Raw genomic sequence first — 19,527 nt, 5'->3', positions numbered from 1 at the left:
TGGCGTTCGATCGTTGCCTAGCAGCGGAGGACGCGCCACCTCAGCGGTGCGTTCAAATTAACTGGGAAATAAAACAACAGATTTATTTTCAAAAATCCTCACCATATAGTTAGCCAACAACAGCCCCCTTCACAATATTTTGCAAATTTAAATTTGAAACGCAACATTGAGTCGCATCTGTGCTTCTTCCTCAACGCATAGGAACGCAATTTATCGCCCTTTTTTTATTTTATTTTTTTACACTTTCTACTTTACTTTCAATTTTAAAACACTGAACGTGAAGGAGTAACTCGCGGATTTCCATCGTGCATCCCCGGTTTTAATAAACGTGTGCGCCCTCGCCACAAATGATTAAAATTTCAACACATAACACGTCGGTGCTGTTACTTTATATATGAGAAACGACGTGATCAAATGTGAATCTTAAATATCCCACATTTTGATTTGAATTTAAAGGCATCACTTCTCCCGTTGCTGCAAGAGTACAATACTAATAAGTTAACTGTCATCTAGCAGCTTCTTCCACAAACACAAAGAGTGTGTTTATCATTTGTTTAAAAAAGGTAGAATAACAACATTGTTTTTATTTTTTAAAGTCAAGCAAAATCCGGAAGCCTTATCGGTGTTTGATAGATCAGGTCTGAAGCCGCGACTGAAGGCGGTCGGTTTGACATCTATGGAAGGGACGCCGAGCGGAGGGCGGAGACGCCGCTTTGCCTGAAAACCCAGTCGGCGGAAGACGACAGAGATTTAAAAAGACAAAAACAAAACTTGAAAAACAACTCAATGGCGTCCGTCATGGTGAGTTTACACTGGCCGGACGCGTTCGGAACAACGTTCATTGTGACTTGACGGGAACGCCAAACGAGCTAGTAGCGGCTAGCTTCGCCTGTTAAGGATCCCGTAAGAGGATTTACGCAAACACACACTCACCTTTTTACCCTCTTTTTATTATATTAAACTTCATTATCCGTAAATATTTTCAATTTCTCACGATTTATTTAAAGTTCGGTACAATTCCAGGGTGGAAAGACACTTTAATGTACTTTCTTTGTATCTTTTTCGTGATCGAGCAGTTGTAAAGCTCAGCACTGCTACAGTGTGACGTTCAAGCGAAGTTTGGATTTATCCCCTCTTATTTGGGGGGCTGGGGTAAAAAAAATGATTGGAAATATATGATTGGAATTGCTGTTTGCAGGAGGACCCCGCCCTGGAGAGACATTTCCAGGGCCACAAAGATGCCGTGACGTGCACCGACTTCAGTCCGAACCGTAAACAGCTGGGTAGGTTTTTAAAGTGCTGCTGCTCTTGCTGCTGATGCTGCGTTCTCGGACCGAACGCGCTTTCTATCGCGATATCTGCTCAGTCGATGTAAATCACGTGTCAGATTCACGGTAATAATAACAATAAGAACAATATTAATAATGTTATTATTATTAGTAGTAAAAATGCACGTTTTTAAGACTATTATGAATGTTATGATCAAAATTAAATTTGATAACTCTATTTTCTTTTTTAGGTATCCCAGTAACATATTGTTTTAGCTTAATTTTAAGTAAGAATTAATTGTAATTTCTTCTTAATATTAATAATGATACAAATAGATTATGAATTATTAAAGTTAATATCATGGTAGTTTGCATTCATTTTTAAAATTTTCATTAAATAATGAATTCAGTTAATTTGATTTAATCTGTTTCATTTCATTTTTTTTTACATGGGTTTTGATTTTCTTTTTTCGATTAGCAAGTTGTTTTGTGTTGGGATCACATGGGTACTAACACACACTTTCACACACTCTCTCCTCTCCCCTCAGCCTCGGGCTCCATGGACCGGACCCTCATGGTGTGGAACCTGGCCCCCAAGGCCAGGGCCCTCCGCTTTGCCAGCCACCAGGATGCCATCACGGCGGTGCAGTTCTCTCCTGCCGGGGGCCTGGTGGCGACTTCCTCCAAGGACAGGACGGTGCGCCTATGGACGCCATCCATGTAGGAACTCACACACACACACACACACATACACACACACACACACACACATTTTATGTGTCTAAAGTCACTTTTTCTGGCAGTGATTTAATTCGTGTGTGTGTAAATGTTTTTCTTTTTGTATGTGTCCTTCTCTCTCCCTGTGTGTCCGTGTACATGTCTCTCTTGATATTTGAATGTCTGTGTGTGTGTCCCTATGTGTGCGTATCTCTGTCCGTATGTATGATTATGACTTTATGTCTTTTTGTATGTCCGTATGTGTGTGTGTGTGCGCCCCTATATGTGAATGTGTCCATGTGTGCGTGTACATGTGTGTCTTTTTGTCTGTATGAATGTATGTATATGTGTGTCTATCTGTATGCGTGTGTTTGTGTGTTCTCATAATTGTGTGTGTGTCCATGTTTGTGTCTTTGTGTTTATGTATGTATGTATGTGTTGGCCCGTATTTGTGTGTATGAATATGTGTGTGTGTGTGTGTGTGTGTGTGTGTGTGTGTGTGAATTTGTGTTGTGTTTGTGCATCCCCATATGTGTGTGTGTTTGCGTCAATGTATGTATTTCTGTGTGCGTCTCTGTCTTTGTATGTATATATGTGGGTGTGTGTATGCACCTGTTTGCGTGTGCGTCCCCATATATGCCTCTGTTTGCGTGTGTATATGTGTCCATGTGCATGTTACTGTGTGTGCCTGTGTATTTCTTTGTATCTGTCTTTGTATGTATGTATGTATGTATGTATGTGTGTGTGTGTTCGTGTGTCTGTCCCCACTTGTGTGTGCATCCCCTATATGTCTGTGTGTGTGTGTGTGTGTGTGTGTGTGTGTGTGTGTGTGTGTTCGTTTGTCACAGCAAAGGGGACTCCTCGGTGTTCCGCGCTCACACGGCCGCTGTCCGCAGCGTTTCCTTCTCCCATGACGGCGTCCGCTTGGTCACGTCATCCGACGACAAGTCGGTAAAGGTGTGGAGCGCCAACCGCCGCTGCTTCCTCTACTCCCTCAACCAGCACACCAACTGGGTGCGCTGCGCCAGGTACACATGTGTGTGTGTGTTTGTTAAAGAGCCTAAACGATTACAACATGGAGTTTGATTCACACCGACTTTATAGTTTGTTAGAAACTGCATATCATAGTCCAGTGATGGTTTGGCTCCGCCCCTTCCTCCTCATGCTCCGCCCCTCCCCCTCGCAGGTTCTCCCCCGACAGCCGCCTGATCGCGTCCTGCGGTGACGACGGCGCTGTCCGGCTGTGGGACACCGACACCAAGCACTGCATCAACTGCTTCGCTCACCTGGACGGGTAGGGGGCTCCTTGAAAATAAATTTCAAAATTCAAATTTTTAATTAAGTTTTTATTGTTATTTCAGCAGACCTATTTATGTGTGTGTGTGTGTGTGATTGTGTGCGTGCAGGTCACCCACTTCTGTGGATTTCAACCCCAGCGGCACCTGTGTGGCCTCCTCGGGAGTTGACGGCTCGCTGAGCGTCTGGGACCTCCGGACCAATCGGCTGTTTCAGCACTACAAAGGCAGGTGCCATGGCAACGGGAGGAAGGACTGCCTCCTCGCCCATCCTTCCTCATGTTTTTATGTCATGTCCCCCCCCTAACTTTCCAGTCAACACCACGGCCGTCAACAGCTTCTCCTTCCACCCGTCCGGCAACTTCCTGGTCAGCGGCTGTGCTGACGGCGCCGTCCGGATTCTGGACCTGCTGGAAGGCCGACTTGTTTACACCCTCCATGGCCACAAGGTGGCGCAATCGAGTCGTTTTTTTTTTTTTAAATCACTCTCTCTTTACATTTATTTTTAAAACTTTTTCCTCCGTCAGGGGGCTGTTCTCACCGTGGCCTTCTCTCGTGACGGAGGTCGATTCGCCTCCGGGGGAAGCGACTGTCAGGCTGGTGTCACACACGCACACACACACACACACACACACACACTCTCACCTCTAGAAATGCATCTGATGTAGTCCTCACCTCCGTCCACCAGGTGCTGATGTGGAGCACCAACTTCGACCGCCGCTCCTACCGTGACGTCTTGCAGCAGCACCTACGGCGGTCCAGCCCCGACCCGCCCCCCCACCTATCCGACATCCACCCCCGCGGGCCCCACCTGCACCGACGCCCGCCGAACACTGCCTTACAGGTCGGTCGGCGCCACCATGGCAATGTACAACACTGTGGCCTTCTCCTGGGTAACTTTGCTAACCCAAGAAAATCATTAAAACCTTGTTTGTTACCACAACCCACACCTGGAGGGGAACAGGAAGTCCGTGTGTGCCAACGAAGTGGATTTCAAAATAAGAATGCCGGGAAATAATCGTGAACGGGGCAGAGACGATTTACCAAAATGGCATCATATTGACATTGTCCACTTTGTTTCCTCTTGACAGATCTGTCCCAAGGTGGCGGACCTTCAGGCCCCTGCCACGCCCGTGACGGAGATAAACCACAACGGCTACAGGAATGCGGTAAGGCCTTTGGCTTGACATCAGCGGCCTTCTGCCTCAACAAGTGTGACGGGAGGGACAGGCATACCTGACCTTTCACTATTAATACCATTCCCCCCAACAGCTAATAGCTGAAAAGACACGATAATACATAAGACATTCATAAAAGAAAATATCAATGTCAGACGTGTGGCACTGTTGCTAACCAAAGCTAACTAAAACTAAACTAACTAAAAAGCTCCCCCAAAAATGGCTGTGGCGTTTCAACCTCCCGGGGAAGTTAAGGTTGTGCCATCATTTTGTCACATTGGCTTTATTTTAGAAAATCCCAGTGATCCTTAAGCTCTTTATTTCGATTTGAATGACCTTTTTTTGGTTTTTAAACTGTGTCTCATCGTTGGTTGATAGTTGTGTGTGTGTGTGTTTTTTCGGCCTTGACCTAAATCCTTTTTAAAATCTATTCTGCATGTAGTATCGCCCTCAGCCTCTAGGTGGCAGTGCAGGTCAGCCTGTGGTCCCTGTTGCAAACAGAGAAACTGAAAACGATATAAATATGTTGTATATATAAATATACAACGTATAGAAATACAAAGTATGTAAAAATACACAATGGTGCCTCGGCGTATCGTGATTAACCTTTTGCGCTATCACTGTATTGTTGATAAAAAAACATAAATTCCATGTAAAAATACAAGATAAAATAGCAATAAAATGAATCAATTGTGTTCCACGTTATAAATCCGGATTTGTAACTCGCAGCAACCAAAACATCATTCTCTGCATCTCCCGCATGTGTTGTATGAATAATAATAAAAAAAAAAGGTCACTACCAAGCGCATTTTTGTTTATCGGTTCTTGTACGGAGGATTACTGCATATACTTTACAGTTATTTCCTGTTTGGCGTGCGATGCGATATTACAGTTAGCCAGCCGTTAGCTGGTTGGGAAGGTGAGCGAATCATGGCTGCGATTATTAGCATTAGCATGTGGAAGGAGGAAGAGGGGGAGCTGACAGATTGGGTTGCAGTTGGAGGTACAGGGGAAGTTGGAGGTTAAATGTTGGCTTGCAGGGGGAGGTGAAGTTCGGATGGCGAAAGGAGTTGCAGGTTGGGAGATGAAGGTGATAGGTTGGATTCCAGGCAGAGGCACGGATGGAGGAGGAGGAGGTGCTCGTGGTGGAGATGAGAAGACCTCTGGCAGGAAGAGGTGTGGGTGGCGATGAAGGTGGAGGAGTAGATGTCTTTGGAGGAGAAGATACAGGGGGGTGGAGGTGCGAGGGGTCGAGGAGTGGATTGGAGGTGCAGGATGAGAGATAGTTTGCACCGGACATAACGCTAAACACTGATGATCCTCTATGGAGGAGGTGCCTCTATGTGTGTTTGTGTGTGCGCACGTGTGTGTTCTTGTATCACCTGCAGGAGGTGGAACCAAAACAAACTGGCTGTTAATGGTGTTTGGAGACTCGGCTCCTCCTCCTCTTCTTCATCCTCCTCTTCCTCTCCTGCTGAATGAGACGCTCGTGCGCGGCTGAACGGCGAGGCACGTGCTCGGCGGCGGCGGCGAGATCGCTAGGGGGAGATGAGGAGGGAGAGATCAGAGCGACGGGAGGAAGGGGAGGAGGAGGGTCCACGTGCCAGAGCACCTCCCCTCCCCCTCTCCGCTCCCCCCGATCAGCAGCAGGAGGCCTAATAATAGTGTGTGTGTGTGTGTGTGTGTGTGTGTGTGTAACTAACCAGAACACCACCAGCTCCTCTCACGGCCATTCATCCTTTTTACTCAGGAGGTCCCTCCACCCTTTTTCTCCACCCTTCTTACCCCTCATTGCTCTTCCTCACTCCTCGACAACACACACTCCTATCCCTTTTCTCTGCCTCCCAGTGTGATGCAGTGTATGTGTGCGTGTGTGTGTGTGTGTGTGTGTGTGTGTCCCCTCCTTGTTTCACCTCAGGAGCCCCCTGGTGTTACTCCTCCTGTCAACTCTCCTTCCCGTCACTCTTCTCTTTTACCATTTTCCTCCCATTCACTTTTTTTCCTTTCCTTTCCTTTCCTTTCCTTTCCTTTCCTTTCCTTTCCTTTCCTTTCCTCATTTCCTCTCTGTCTTTCCTTCTCCCCTTCTTTCCTTTCTTCACCTCCTTTCCTTAGCTCTCCCCCTCCTGCTCCCTGTCCATGTTTCCCCTTCGTTGCCCTAATAGGTGCAAGTGTATGAACAGTGGAAAGGGTGGCAGAAGGGGGGATTCCGTTGCCGTGGGTGACCTCCGCCTCCGTTACCGCAGGTCCATCCCTCCCTGGTTACGAAGGCCCTGGCGTCCCTGCGCACACATGCCGTGTACTTTCGGCCGGAAAACCCTTAGGTCAATTTGGTTGAGGGAAAGAATGTGCAGGGCACATGGCAGGGATCCTGATTTAAAAAGCCCTTAAATGCGCATGTGTGTGTGCGTACGTGCGTGCGTGTGTGTGAGCTGATAAAAGGCCCATAACTTGGTTAAAGGGATCCTGGTTCATTATGGCTTTCTGGTTTTAAGGGGAAATCACACTTTCCCTCTGTGTTAGCTTGGCTAGCTACATTAGGTCGGCTAGCTGTGTTAGCTGCATTGGCTAGTAGCGTTTGCCTTTTGTAGCATATGATTCATCTCATCTCCTTCGTTTTTTTCCTCTCCCGCAGGCTGTGTGTGCGTGTATGTAGGTATGTGTGTGTGTGTGTGTGTGTGTCTGTGTGTGTGTCTGCATGTGTGTGTGTGTGTGTGTGTGAGTGTGTGTGAACTTTCAAAGGAGTTCATTTAAAGCTACTTCCCTATTGAAGCACTTAATGCCCATCTCTTGTTTAAAAGAGACACGTTCGTTATTGTTTTCAGCGCGGCGAGCTGTGTTCGCTCAGCTCGCTGCCTTTGCCCGGCTAGCATTGGCTGCTTAGCCTGCAGCGTTTGCCTTTTGTACTGCATTATTCATTGTATCTCATTCATTTATATTTTCTCACGCTTATTATCCCACGTGTGTGTGTGTGTGTGTGTGTGTGTGTGTGTGTGTGTGTGTGTGTGTGTGTGTGTGTGTGTGTGTGTGTGTGTGTGTGTGTGTGTGTGTGTGTGTGCGCGTGTGTGTACCTTTAAAGAAGTTGACTTAAGGCTGCTTCCCTGATGAAGCCCTTAATACCTGGCAATTGATTTACAGGCCTCTTCTAATATGGCTTTCTGCATTATTCATTGTATCTCATTCATTTTTTTCTCACGCTTGTTATCTCCCGTGCGCGTGTGTGTGTGTGTGTGTGTGTGTGTGTGACTATCTTGGGAGTTAACTTAAGGCTGTTTGCCTGATGAAGCCCTTCATGCTTGACTCAATATGGCTTCCTGCTTGGCTAGCTGTGTTAGCTCAGCTAGCATTACATGTGTTGTGCCAGCAGCATTTTCCTTTTCTACTGCATTATTCCTCACATCTCATTCACTTTTTTTCGTCTCACAAGTGTTTTGTCAAGCATGTGTGTGTGCGTGCTCCGTCTCATCTCCCACGTGTTTGAGTGTGTGTATGTTTGTGTTCCCTCCTCGGTTACATCACCAACAGGAACCGCTCTCCCTTGCAGAAGAGGAGTCCAAAACAAAGAAAAGAAAAAAAAAAGATACATTTTCTACCCATCCTCCGCTCACTTCACGCCTGATGACCCCTTTTTGTTTATTTTTATCACTTGTCCCGTTGCAACCCTATCGGGGTGTGTGTGTGTGTGTGTGAACTGGGAGGTGACGTCAGTGACACAGCTGTCCACCCTCCTCCCCCTCTGCACCAGCCATTCATGTCAGCCGCACGCTAGTGGCGCTAGCAAGGCTCTGAATGGAGTGTTATCAGTGGGATCGGCCTTGAATGCTGCGCACACACACACACACACACACACACACACACCAGAGGGCATGTACCATGTGCTCGGGATGCGGCATCAGCGAATTTGCACGTCCTTGAGCGGAACCCCCCTCTCCCTTCGCGACTAACCATGACGTCCAAAATGGTGACCATCCGTGTGAAATAAGGGCCTGTGTGTATGTGTGCACGCGCGCGTGTGTGCGTGTTTGTGTGTGTGAGTACGCATGTTCAAAGGTTTTCTTCGCTCAAAAATCAAATGTAGATTTTCAGGAGAGAGAGCAGGTCTGGGGTCAGACCGAGTTTCAGATTTGAACGCAAGGAGAGCACTGATGATAAGGCTGCACTGACGCGTAGCAGCAACCCATGTTTGTGTGTGTGTGTGTGTGTGCGCGCATGTGTTTTAAGAGGGTGATAAGATAGCAGGCGGTTAGATTCGTTTGCTTGTGCCATCTCACCGTGTCCCGGCAGACGATAGCCGTGACGCCAGTTTGACCAGACAAGGTGTCCTTTAGTGGCAGGTCTCTCGACACAGACGTGTGTAAGTGTGTGCGTGCCGACACACACACACACACACACACCATCTCGAGCTTCCTGCGAAGAGTATATTCAGGATATTAGATGGCCCGCGGGGGGGTTAGATACCGGATTTAAGTGCAGTGGAGGAGCACACGAGTGACAAGACACGACGGAAATGAGCTAAAGATAGCTACGCCTCCTGGGAGGGTGTGTGTGTGTGTGTGTGTGTGTGTGTGTGTGTGTGTGTGTGTGTGTGTGGTTCACTCTCCATGAGGACAAGGACTACCAGAGGCTGCAAAACAACCTCACACTCCACAAATAGTCCGAGGGGACAGGCAGCGCCAAACGTTCTCATTCATTCATGCCCGAGCTGCGTTTAGGAGTTGAAACCCCCCCCCACACACACACACACACACCGCCGGGTTGGCGTTGGAACACACAGTTCTGAGTGTGTGGAGGCTGTGTGCTTTAGATCGGAAAACCCTTAGGTTGATTTGAGGGAAATGTCAGGGAACAGTGCTAGGATCCTGGTTTAAACAGCCCTTAAACTTGTATATACGCGTGTGTGTGTGTGTGTGTGTCTTTTAAGGGTGTTGCCGGAACTTCCTGCTTGAAGCCCTTCAAGCCCTTCATTTGGTTTTAAGGGATCTAGGCTTTAAAGCCCTTAAACCAAGATCAGATTTAAGGGCTCGGATTGGTTTTAAGGCTTTAACAGAGTTTAAGAGTTGTGCATGATTTGAGTGGTTTACTTTGTGTGTGTGTGTGTGCATGTGTGTGTGTTTGTTGACTTTCAAGGGAGGTGACTTCAGGGTACATCCTGGTTGAAGACCTTAAACCCCCTCACTTGGTACAAAGATCGTGTGTGTGCTTGCATGTGTGTGTGTGTGTGTGTGTGTGTGTGTGTGTGTGTGTGTGTACTTTTGGAGTTGACTTAAGGCTACTTCCTGGTTGAAGCCCTTAAAGCCCATCACTTGGTTTAAAGTTTGCGTGTGTGTGTGTACTTTTAAGGGCGTTGCCTTCAGGCCCTTAAAGCCCTTCATTTGGTTTAAGGGATACTGGTTTACCGGCGTTTTCCCAAAGGACCTCCCACGTACCGCCTTGGCTCTCAACCCTGAGTTGGACATCGAAGGTCTCACGGGGCCTGTGTTGATGTATGCATTGGTGGCGATACTAATGCGCCGTTCTTGTCTTAAAAATTGCCGTCTCAACCTGCAGGGGGTGAGTCAGATGCTCGAGAGGATCATTTGGAGAAAAAATAAAAAAATAATGAAACAGAGACTGGATAAAAGCTAGCCAGTAGCCATTAGCGTCCACCTTTTAACACATGGTAAGCTGCTGTAGGTTGCTATAGTAGTGTCCCTTGTCTCTGTTTACACTGTGAATGCTCCGCCGTGCTGTAATTTCCCAAAGCAACAGCAGGGGGCACTGTTTCCCACCAACAACAACAACAGAGTTAAATTTAAAATCCTCAAATGTTTTCATCGTGGGCGCCTGTCCACGTACAGCCTAGGCTTACATAACAGAACGGTGTTCACAAAAAAAAAAACGCTAGCGCCGACTGAAACCGGAGGTCACCGGAGGGATCTGCCAGCGTTCCTTGCCGGTTCTATTTTCTCCCCCGGAGTGGAGGCAGAGGAGGACGTGGCCCGTTGAACGGCGTGGGCCGATCAGACAAGCTTTTTCTCTCTCATCGCTGTGAAAAAAGCTAATAATTGATTTTTCTCTAGGATGAAAAAGCATTCGAACGTTTCTACCCCGAGTCCCCCATGAGAGCGGCCATTTCTGGCGGCCATTATTAGCAGGGGGTGGTGGGCGGTGGGAACTTTTGCCTCATTCAACCGCGCCTGAGATCTTTCTCTTTTTCCAAGATGGACATATTTGTGTTTGTGGTTGGCCAAATGAACGAAGGTCTAAAGAGTAATAAAAGTTCTAAGAACAGTCCAGCTCTTGTTTGGGTCAATGAACTAGCCTCCTCCCGGATTTAGGCTAGTTCAGCTAACCTCAGGTGCCTTGGAGGTTCATGGGAGACCCTGAATTGTACAGAGGTGTGAAAGAAAGAATTAATGGTTGGATGTCGATGAATGAGTGAGTGAATGGTTGTATACAGCAGCACTTTGGCTAAGAAATTTAATTTGTTCTTTGACTCTGTTCACAAACCAAAACGTTTCTCATTGAAGTAAATGTGAATTCCTTTGATCCGTTCTTCAAAAAACATACTGTTCTGGTTTGAACCTTTTTCATTGGTTTATTTGTAGCAAATATACGGAAAGGGATTAAAGATAACCTTATTTGTTGATGTATTTCCGCTGTTCTTTCTTTTCTTGCCAGCTCTGGTTCGATCATGAAATAGTAAAGCTGTCTCGCATATGAGCCCTTCGGTAATGCTATCTAACACTAGATAATGGATCTAAGCTAACAATAACTTGTCTACTTCTACTAAGTCCTGGTTCCTTTGCTTCATTAATGTAGCCGCCGCTTTAGCCATGTCAGCCATTTTTGTTCTTCATAATCGCACAGATGTCGTCGTAACAAGAACACCGCTCTTACGATTAGCTGTTATTACCTTCTTCAGATCGACCTGTAATTCTTCACTTCTTAACACCACTAGCATTATTAACTTTTTTGGGAGCTGTATTGAGGGCTAACTGATTGCAAAAAAAAAGCATGATATCAGAAGAACATTAAACGATGTAAACAATACGGAGTAGTACGCATGACAGCCACGATGCTACAACACCAAAATGCGCTGTTTGTTTGTTTGTGTGTTCGAACACACTGAGGCTTGATCGTACGTCGATTTAAAATTTGAACGAAACTTTTGTCCAGGATGAGAGGCTCCAGCACACTTCCTGACCCTGAGTGCAGGATGATTGGTGTAGATACAGAATGAATGAATGACACGTAGCTGCTGTGTTCGCCTCCAAGCACAAACTGGGATTTAGTTTCCGCCTGTTGATGTTGTTGTTGTTATTATTGTTGTTACTATTCAGTAAAAGATGCTGAGGCTTGGTGTGCCCATCCAGGTGGGAAAAGGGGAAAAGGCCGTCGTGTATTCCGGAGCAAGGGGGCGGGGCTTAAAACCCCAATAGCCTTGTATTGTCTCACGCCGGGACAATTAGCAATTAGCATCGGGTTTCCCACGGGTTCTTTGCGGGCTTGTTGGTATTATCTTGAGCGCTAAAGCTGATTAGCGGGTGTTTTGCGTGGCAACGCAGCTTGCCTTTTAATCCCCCCCCCCCCCCCACTCGCAACTTCCTGCCCGCAGCTTCCTGCCCCCACCATGGCATTTCAGTCATCCTCTCAAATTTCCGGCGCTGGGTTTTCGTCCGCCGTGTCGTCTGGCTTCACGGTTTGTCGCCTAGTCGGATTTCTTCCGCTCGTGTTCGCCGTGCAGGGGTGGTGGTGGTGGTGGGGGGTCACATGTGCTTCCCGCCGCCGCCACTCAGACGAGGCGAGGTGTTACGTAACTGCCGCTGAGGGGAACGGAGCTAGTTGTGAATGGCGGAACAGGGAGGGGGAGGGGCTCTCGCATGAAGGATGCTCACTTCATTAAGAAAATGTGTGTGTGTGTGTGTGCGGTGTTTGACTGTAGCGACGACATCACTGACATTTTGCGATCTCCTCGCTTCTTAAAGCATTAATAGTCAAGTGGGACTCGTATTTCACGTTTTTACCGTCTGGGAGAAAGGATGGTGGTTCAATTCCGGGTGTCGACTTGACTTCTCGCCATCTTCTCTGAATAGTTGCCTCTTTGTGATTGACAGCTGACCCTTTGATTGACAGGTGTTCTACAATTGACACATGACTGAGCCGTTACCAGGCTTTCCATTCAAAATTGTCAGAAAGTATGAGTGGTTGAGGAATGAGCATTGGATGTCTCTATATGTGGACCCTTTGATTGACAGGTGACCCTGTGATTGACAGCAGCTCTGTGATTGACACATGACGAGCCCCCACCCACCGCTTGATGAGTGTGTGCATACTGACAGTAGCAAAACTGAATGAATCGCGATACGCGTGGTCTCATTGGCCTAGCACTGGGGCATGGAGGCCCCATCCCTGACCTGCCGCTGCTCCCGGGCGCGCGCGCGCACACACACACACACACACACACACACATGCATGCAATTTGTGCTGCGAGTCCCCTTGTGATCGTCTATATTTGAACACTTAAGTGAGCCTAATGAAGGGAAGTTGCCCATTTACATCCCCCGCTTGTCTCCCTGCAGCTGGTTATTCTTAGAGAGAAAGTCCTCTCACTCCTCGGGGTAAATCAATTGCGGGCATTTCAAAGTGCCCCCGCCACTTCCCCCATCCTCCCCTGTCCCCCCCACCCTCCATGGACATGTCAGGAAGAATCCAATAATCTCATGACATACAACAAGAGCCAGAGCTCCAGTCAACAAATGACACGGTGATGTCCCTGATTTGAGCGTGCTTCAATTAGATTAAATGACTTGGAAAGGGGGGGGGCAATTATTCAAAATCCCCCCCCCCCCCCCCCCCCCACACACACACACACACACACACACACACACACCAGTCCATTCTGAGTTCATGTGGTTTACACATTCACGTCCAGAAAAAGAAGTCATACAACAACTTCCTTGATGAATTGAGTGTACCCTTAGTGGACAGCCATTGAAGCCGAGCCATTTCCGCTAATCTGATGTGGCTCCTTGTAGCTAATGCGAGCTAGCTAAGTCACAACGCAACTGCCCTTTGGGGTTGAAGTTGATGCCACTCCAAGTTTTTATCAGGTACAAAGGTTCCAGGACATGTTTTTACTGTAGCAGCCCGGGCATACCGTGTGTCATGTCCATTAGAAGCATCTACTGAGAGTGGCAGCTTCTATGCAAATATCGGACCCTGGAAATGCTCAGAAATCTGGCGAAGCCTCTTGGAGGGCTGCCCTATGGCCCGGCCTGCTCCTTCTTCTACTCTGGTTTCCATCGGCTACTTGCTCCTCATACTTCATTGTCCACAGAAAACACAGGAGAAAGGGGTTCAAGGATACCCAAGATAATATTTTGACAGAGTATGTGCATCGAACCATCTCGAAAGTTTCCACTGTGGCTGAGAGAGAGCATCGCCATGGTAACTAAGCGAGCAACACCCCCACCCTCCACCCCATTAAAATCTTTGATGGTGGCGATTCTTCACTGAGGAAAAAAGTAAAAAGTGACCGAACAAGGCTTTTTCGCCGTTTGACTTAATCAGCTTTCCGCGCCAAGCTTGATTGCTAATCCCCCCCACCTCTCCCTCCCCGCTGCCCTGTTTTGGCCAATCAGGCGAGGGGCATACCACGCGAGCTTAATGGCCCACAGACCGGACTTCCTTTCAAGACCGAAGCGTCGGCGTGGTCCGACATCCTGGCCTCTTCCAGATTAGACCTTACTGGGAACTGGGTTGAGGTCATCATGGCGTCATCCTTGTAACCAAGGGTTACCAACAAGCATCTCTCCATGGTTTTGTTCCATCACAACCGCTTCGGGGCCACGGTTCCACCTGCAATTGCGCATTCTCCACGTGTTCTCCGGGAGATGGCCCCTGGAAGCTCATGGGTGGAGTTCGGACCTGAAGGTCAGCCACCTCCTCAGGACTGAACATTGGTTCACTGGATGTTCTAAATTGTGCAGTGGTGGCAATGATTATGGATATTTGGATGTCATTTGATTGACAGCTTGCTATGTGATTGACAGCTGACCCTGTAATTGACAGGCGACGTGGCCGTTCTTTACATAGCGCTGATGTTTAGTCTTGAGGTACACAAGCGTGTGTGTTTACATGGACATAATCATACTACAGTGTACTACAGTAAAGACCGCAGCCGGAGACAGATGCACCTCTGCCATACACACACACACACACACACACACACACACACATACCAGGATTACGAGGGGCTGAGGCACAGCGTGACCTCTGACCCCCCTGCTGTTCCTGCTGCCGCGGCAAACTGATTACAGTTCGGTCTGTACTGAGGGCACCATGACCTTGTGTGTGTGTGTGTGTGTGTGTGTGTGTGTGTGTGTGTGTGTGTGTGTGTGTGTGTGTCTTGAAGGGGGGGGCATCACTCTAAAACACACGCTTAAATACCGGCAATGAAAGGTCCCCCCCTGACGTGACGCAGCTTGACGTGGGGACATTTTCTCCCAGCAGGTCAAAGCTAATTTCCTTGAAAAGCTGCTTTAAGGAGGGCACAGCCAATCATCTGCCTCCATCTGTCCCGCAAACGATCACACTCCACGATGATACCTGTCTCTGCCTCGCCTGTCGGCCCGTCCATCACCATAGCGATCAAGGAAGGGCTAAGAGCTGAACCCCGACCCCCATAACTTGAAATCCTCGTCGCACCTACGTCACACATGGCCCGAGACGACCTAGCGTACTTCTCAGTCTCCATCCAAAACATGCGTATCATCTTCATTTGGGATAAGTTGTATTTCATTGGTTGCGTGATCCGATGGAATGCCGAAAGAGGGGAAGGGCAGGGAGAGGAAAACAACAATTAGATCCACCCGCCTTCTCATCCCTTCAAAGAATTTAAAATAACTGCTAAATTAAATTAGTGTGGATGAAATAACAGCATGAATGGAAGAACGCTCATATCTCAGCTTAATTTCATTTCTACACACACCCACCTCCTGAAATGCACCCTTGGCTTGGTTCTTGCCCGTCGCCCGGGTTACCGTTGCTATGACGCAGGTTCCTGCAATTGACCCCATCACCGCCTTTGGGCCAGGGGGTCGTTTTTTTTGGTGTTGTTTATTTGTTTTCGTGCAGTTCATCTGCACCCTGAAGTGTTCCTCCCGCTTAAACCAGACGGCACTTTTGTGTGTGTGCGTGCGTGGGTGCATGTGTGTGGGTGGGAATGTCTGTTAAAATGTGAATAATGTGGGGAAATCTCACTAAGGGGCTTTAAAATGGGCTAATCCTGCGCAAAACCCACAATGACTCCCATTCACTTCCTCATTGAGGAATAGGCTCCGCCCCCAGGAGGACTTTTGAGCTAAAGCTTTGTTTTCTGAGAAGGCCCCCCCCACACACACACACACCCAGCGCTAGCTCCCTAGCTCGGGCTTGTGTCTTTAGCTTCACGGAAATCCAGGAGGTTAGCATCAAACCGGTGGTTTAGCACGTTAGCTTTTCAGTAGCACGTAAGGGCAAGTTCTTTTACGGCCCATGCGGCGCTGTGATCCAGGAGATACCGTTCATCAAAAAAACAACGAAAACTAGCATAAGAAGAAAAAGCTGTGGTCGCTATGGGTTTTCTCCAGGTTCCTGCTTCTGCCTTGGTTCTCACCAGGTTCTCCACCACATCTGCCAAAAAAACGGTTGCCAGGAAGTCAGATATGGTTGCCCCTGGTGATGGCTAATTGGCAAATGCATCACAGCGGGGCTCCCGAGGCATCCTGAGACTATTTTGTCCGAGCGCATTTGGGCAGAAGGCTATTTAGCAAAAAGGTGCGTGCCAGCCGGGCGGTGCTCCGGTCCAGACGCCGGCAGTAGAAACTTTCAGTTCCTCTTTCTCCACCGGGAACAACCACATCCTCATATTTGACCCGTCCATCTTTTCTTTGTTCACCCCTGCCGAGTCATCATCCGTATCCTTCCTCTTTTGACTATGCGTCTAGTTATGTAGCGCCAAAAAAACAAAAAAACAAGTCGTTTCAATGGAACAGCGCCCACGCCGGAGCCGGAAGGTTGGAGATGCCGGACAGGGAGAACTTGGAGAGAACCCATGTAGGACAAGCCCGTTTCCACGGCAGCACAGCGAGTGCTCGAAGCCAAAGATCTTCCAAACCGGCAGCCACGTTGAAATTCCAATCATGATGATTGATTATCATCCTAATCAGACTTTAACGCCAGATGAACAATAGTAGCCTAGCTTAAATACCTGCTGGGAAGACGTGTCATGTACTCTTAGTCAGGTGGAAAAGTACTTTACTCCCCCGGCCATGCAAGTGGAGCAAAGATCCTGAATGTCAGCTCAAAAAAAAAAGAAAAATGAATCGGTGTAAGGATGGCTGCGTTTGAAACAATCTGGACACATTGTAATAGATGAATTGGTAAAAGTAATCAATTACCTGAGATTAATTTCTGTTTCGTGTGTGCTTCTGTGTGATGTGGCGTCTTGGTGGCAAGGACCGAAAAAACGGGCGTCAGATCTCTAGTCAGGAGTGTCTGCCTCATGGCTTCCTGTCTGGGGAGAGGGGCGTCAACAGGAAGTGACCCTGACTCGAGGCCTGACAGGACCAGGAGGACAGGGAGCACTGATCAATAATCAATAATCAATGAGTCCAGAAATCAAGCGGTGATCAGAAAGTTTCTGAAAAGAAAGAGGTCCGTGTGCGTGTGTGCCCGTGTGCGTGTGTGTGTGTGTCTGTGATTGTGTCATAGTATGAGTGTGTGTGATTGTGTCATAGCGTGTGTGTCTGGTGTATCTGTCTGTCATATTTTGTGTGTGTGTGTGTGAGTGATTGTGTGTCTGTCATATTTGTAGTGTGTGTGTGTGTGTGTGTGTGTGTGTGTGTGTGTGTGTGTGTGTGCATATGCATACGTCAGTATGTGTCTGTATGTGTTTTGCTCTTGGTCTGTGTCTGTCTGTTTCCTGTGTTTATGACTGTGACTGTGTGTGTGTGTGTGTGTGTGTGTGTGTGTGTGTGTGTGTGTGTGAGAATTCCCCCCCCCCCCAGATGACATCATCCTCCGGGCCCGCCCCTCCATCCTATCGATAATCAGTTCGTTATTGTTTTATCTCCGGAAATTCGGGGTCTTTTTACACACACACACACACACACACACACACACACACACACACACACACACACACACACACACACACACACCTACAGGAGATAAATGTCACAGTGACATGGGGTCGCTCGCTATCAGGAGGAAATGAACAGCGTCTATTTAGTGCCGCCTTAACAGCTACTGATAGTGAGTTTCCTCTGCGTGGCACCGACACACACACACACACACTCACACACACACACACACACACACACACACACACACACAAAAACACACGTCTGACTGGCAGTGTATCAGCAGGAGGTCATAAATATCAGGAATTGATCGACAGCGTAATGGGCTGTTATGTCTGTGTAATTGCCGGCTTGTAAATGCACGATGAGGACGGCGGATGTATAATCACATGTGTGATCACATGCGGCGGGCGAGCCAATCACGGCTGAGTGCTCAGTCACATGGTTCAAAGCAATCAGCAATGTATTTATTTATATTATGAATAAATAATGAAATAAATATTTTCCCTTTTAAAATATATGATAATAATAATTAAAACTTATAGTTTTAGTTAATGAAAATTAATTATCAACCTCTACATTTAACATTTAATCATAAAAATGAGAAAATATACATATTTTTAAGCAGTGCAGTGCTTGTTTCCAAAATTTTTATTTGTGACTTTTTAGCATTTCGAATTACCCTATTTACCATTTTTTGTAAATAACTTCATTTTTTAATGGAATCATTTTTGTCGATATCCTAATTTTTTTTTTATTTTATTTTTAGATTAAATTTATAACATCCTTACAACTTTATCAGAATTTCATTCCAATTATATATATTCATTCTCCTATATATGTGTATGTATATATGTATACATATATATGTGTATATATATATATATATATACATATATATATATATATATATATATATATATATATATATAAAATGAGTACCAACAATTTGTTTGATAAAATATTCATAATTTTTAGCTGAGCTGATTAAAACAAATATTTAAAAGTAAATGTGATTACACAATACAGAAGTTATTGTAAGGTATCATTTTTGATGGGTTTATGGGAATTATCTGGGAATTACATCCGAATAAACAAAAGAAAACAACATTACCCTAGCTTAGCATGAAACATTCAGCCATCTGCTGAACTACTCCCAGAAAAGCCCCAATTTTAAAAGTAGCTAGCTCAGGGGCAGGCAAACTACGGCCCGCGGGCCACATCCGGCCCGTTGGCCTTTTGAATTCGGTATTTAAACATATCAAACATATTTATGATGTTTGACCGCGGCAGGCTAACAGTTACCGTAAAATGTCATTCATTATGCTAAGCTAATTTTGCTCCATACTTTATTACACCCACACTGACATGCCGCGTCGCAACACAATATGGTCAGGTGTTGTGTATTCAGATGCTAACGTTTAGCGCTAATGGTGTTTTTTTTGTCTTTTTGTTTTGTTTTGTTGTTGACTCCCACTGTCAGGGTGGCGTGAGAGATAACCATCCACTTCCTGTCCTCCTCCCCGCACGTCATGTTTGTCAGCATTTTTGTTCTATCTCCTTCGCCATCGTCCTGGCGGTCTGGAGTTACGACTCCGCATCGCCCGCCGCCGCCTTATCTTTTCCTTTTTACGTTCACGCCTCGCCTTCATATCTGCCGTTAGCTGTCTAATTGTTCCGTCGAACTTCCTGAGCAAGACAGGGATCTTGGCGAGCCCGCACGGGGGGGCAGATGTTGTCCAGATGTGTAGAACATAAAAAGATGAAGCACAGATAGCCGAAGAGACTGAACACACACACAATTTTTTTTTCGCCTACACTCAGCTTAGAGGAGACACTCTCCTGTGTTTGCACACACACACACACACACACACACACACACACACACACACACACTCCTCATTGCCTTTGAAGTGAGGACAGTGGGGAGGAAGGGAGCCGGAATCGATTGCTCCATCCATTAGGC

General features: G+C 46.9%; 1 protein-coding gene across 1 annotated transcript in view; it reads left to right on the top strand.

Annotated features, from left to right (window-relative positions):
• The first annotated feature begins 498 nt into the window (after window positions 1-498).
• The window catches only part of poc1b (POC1 centriolar protein B), a 20,188-nt gene continuing 1,159 nt past the window's right edge, over window positions 499-19,527 (top strand). The window contains exons 1-10 of the mRNA XM_086148767.1: window positions 499-801; window positions 1,199-1,283; window positions 1,817-1,988; window positions 2,834-3,013; window positions 3,172-3,279; window positions 3,392-3,507; window positions 3,596-3,729; window positions 3,808-3,876; window positions 3,969-4,124; window positions 4,372-4,449. Coding sequence (XP_086004893.1) covers window positions 787-801; window positions 1,199-1,283; window positions 1,817-1,988; window positions 2,834-3,013; window positions 3,172-3,279; window positions 3,392-3,507; window positions 3,596-3,729; window positions 3,808-3,876; window positions 3,969-4,124; window positions 4,372-4,449 — 1,113 coding nt within the window. The 5' untranslated portion in view covers window positions 499-786. The remainder of the gene's footprint in view (window positions 802-1,198; window positions 1,284-1,816; window positions 1,989-2,833; window positions 3,014-3,171; window positions 3,280-3,391; window positions 3,508-3,595; window positions 3,730-3,807; window positions 3,877-3,968; window positions 4,125-4,371; window positions 4,450-19,527) is intronic.

Source organism: Fistularia commersonii, chromosome 7, assembly GCF_037954325.1.
Source record: "Fistularia commersonii isolate RoL2024-O1a breed Wild chromosome 7, RoL_Fcom_v1.0, whole genome shotgun sequence".
NCBI lineage: Eukaryota > Metazoa > Chordata > Actinopteri > Syngnathiformes > Fistulariidae > Fistularia > Fistularia commersonii.
The sequence above is the reverse complement of the archived record's forward strand: the minus strand, read 5'-3'. Positions and strand labels throughout refer to the sequence as shown.